The 761-nt window shown below is 36.8% G+C and overlaps 1 protein-coding gene across 1 annotated transcript in view; it reads left to right on the forward strand.

Annotated features, from left to right (window-relative positions):
* The window catches only part of LOC111646810 (M1-specific T cell receptor beta chain-like), a 9,064-nt gene extending 8,364 nt beyond the window's left edge, over positions 1–700 (forward strand). The window contains exon 6 of the mRNA XM_087171108.1: positions 632–700. Coding sequence (XP_087027234.1) covers positions 632–700 — 69 coding nt within the window. The remainder of the gene's footprint in view (positions 1–631) is intronic.
* Positions 701–761: the final 61 nt, after the last annotated feature.

Genomic DNA, 761 nt, shown 5'->3' on the forward strand with positions numbered 1-761 from the left:
TAAGATTTGCTGACATGGTAAATTCAGTTTTTGAGATGTTTTCTTTTTTAGGCGTCATAACCAGTTTCTCTACAAAATTTGACTGTTGTGCTTATTAAAGGATACGGGATAATCCATTGTTATTCAAGACAAAGAGGCATGTTTGGACCATCATAACCATTATGAGCTGATGGAGAACAGTTAACCTACAGTATCAACTCATTTAATTGGAATTATTGAAAAGGCTCGTCCTTTATTGGACTAAATAAAGCATATCAATAATCATATCAATAATGTACACTTCTCTTTATGTGTTTGTCGTCTTATTATTTCATTAAATATCACAAAAACTGGTCAAAAATATTTCACTCTAGAAGAGAATCATCCAACAATCAAGAGACATTTCCACAAACTGCAGCAATGGAGTGAAATAACAATCAGCCATAATGTGAGTTGTGCCTTGACAGTATTTTTCACACCAGCAGGGGGAAACAAACCTCAACAAATGACAGGAGGACAATAACCTACACTTTCACTGACCACAGTATCGAGATAACACCACCCCCCTTCCATGCTGATAATGTTAAAGCTATGCCTCTCTGACACCTCCCCTTTTCATTATACTGTGATAGAGACACACTCTCATCCACAGGCGCTGGATCAACAGGACCAGAAAGGAAAGCTGATAGTGGAGTCTCACACCTTAACTTCTTTAACATGATCTTCATGGGCTTTGTATTTTGTGTTCTTCAGTTACTAGGAGATAAAGGTGAGAAAAAAAA

The sequence above is a fragment of the Seriola lalandi genome, unplaced genomic scaffold, assembly GCF_002814215.2.
Source record: "Seriola lalandi dorsalis isolate HSWRI2012SDOR001 ecotype SW California unplaced genomic scaffold, Sedor1 jcf7180002054976, whole genome shotgun sequence".
NCBI classification, from domain to species: domain Eukaryota; kingdom Metazoa; phylum Chordata; class Actinopteri; order Carangiformes; family Carangidae; genus Seriola; species Seriola lalandi.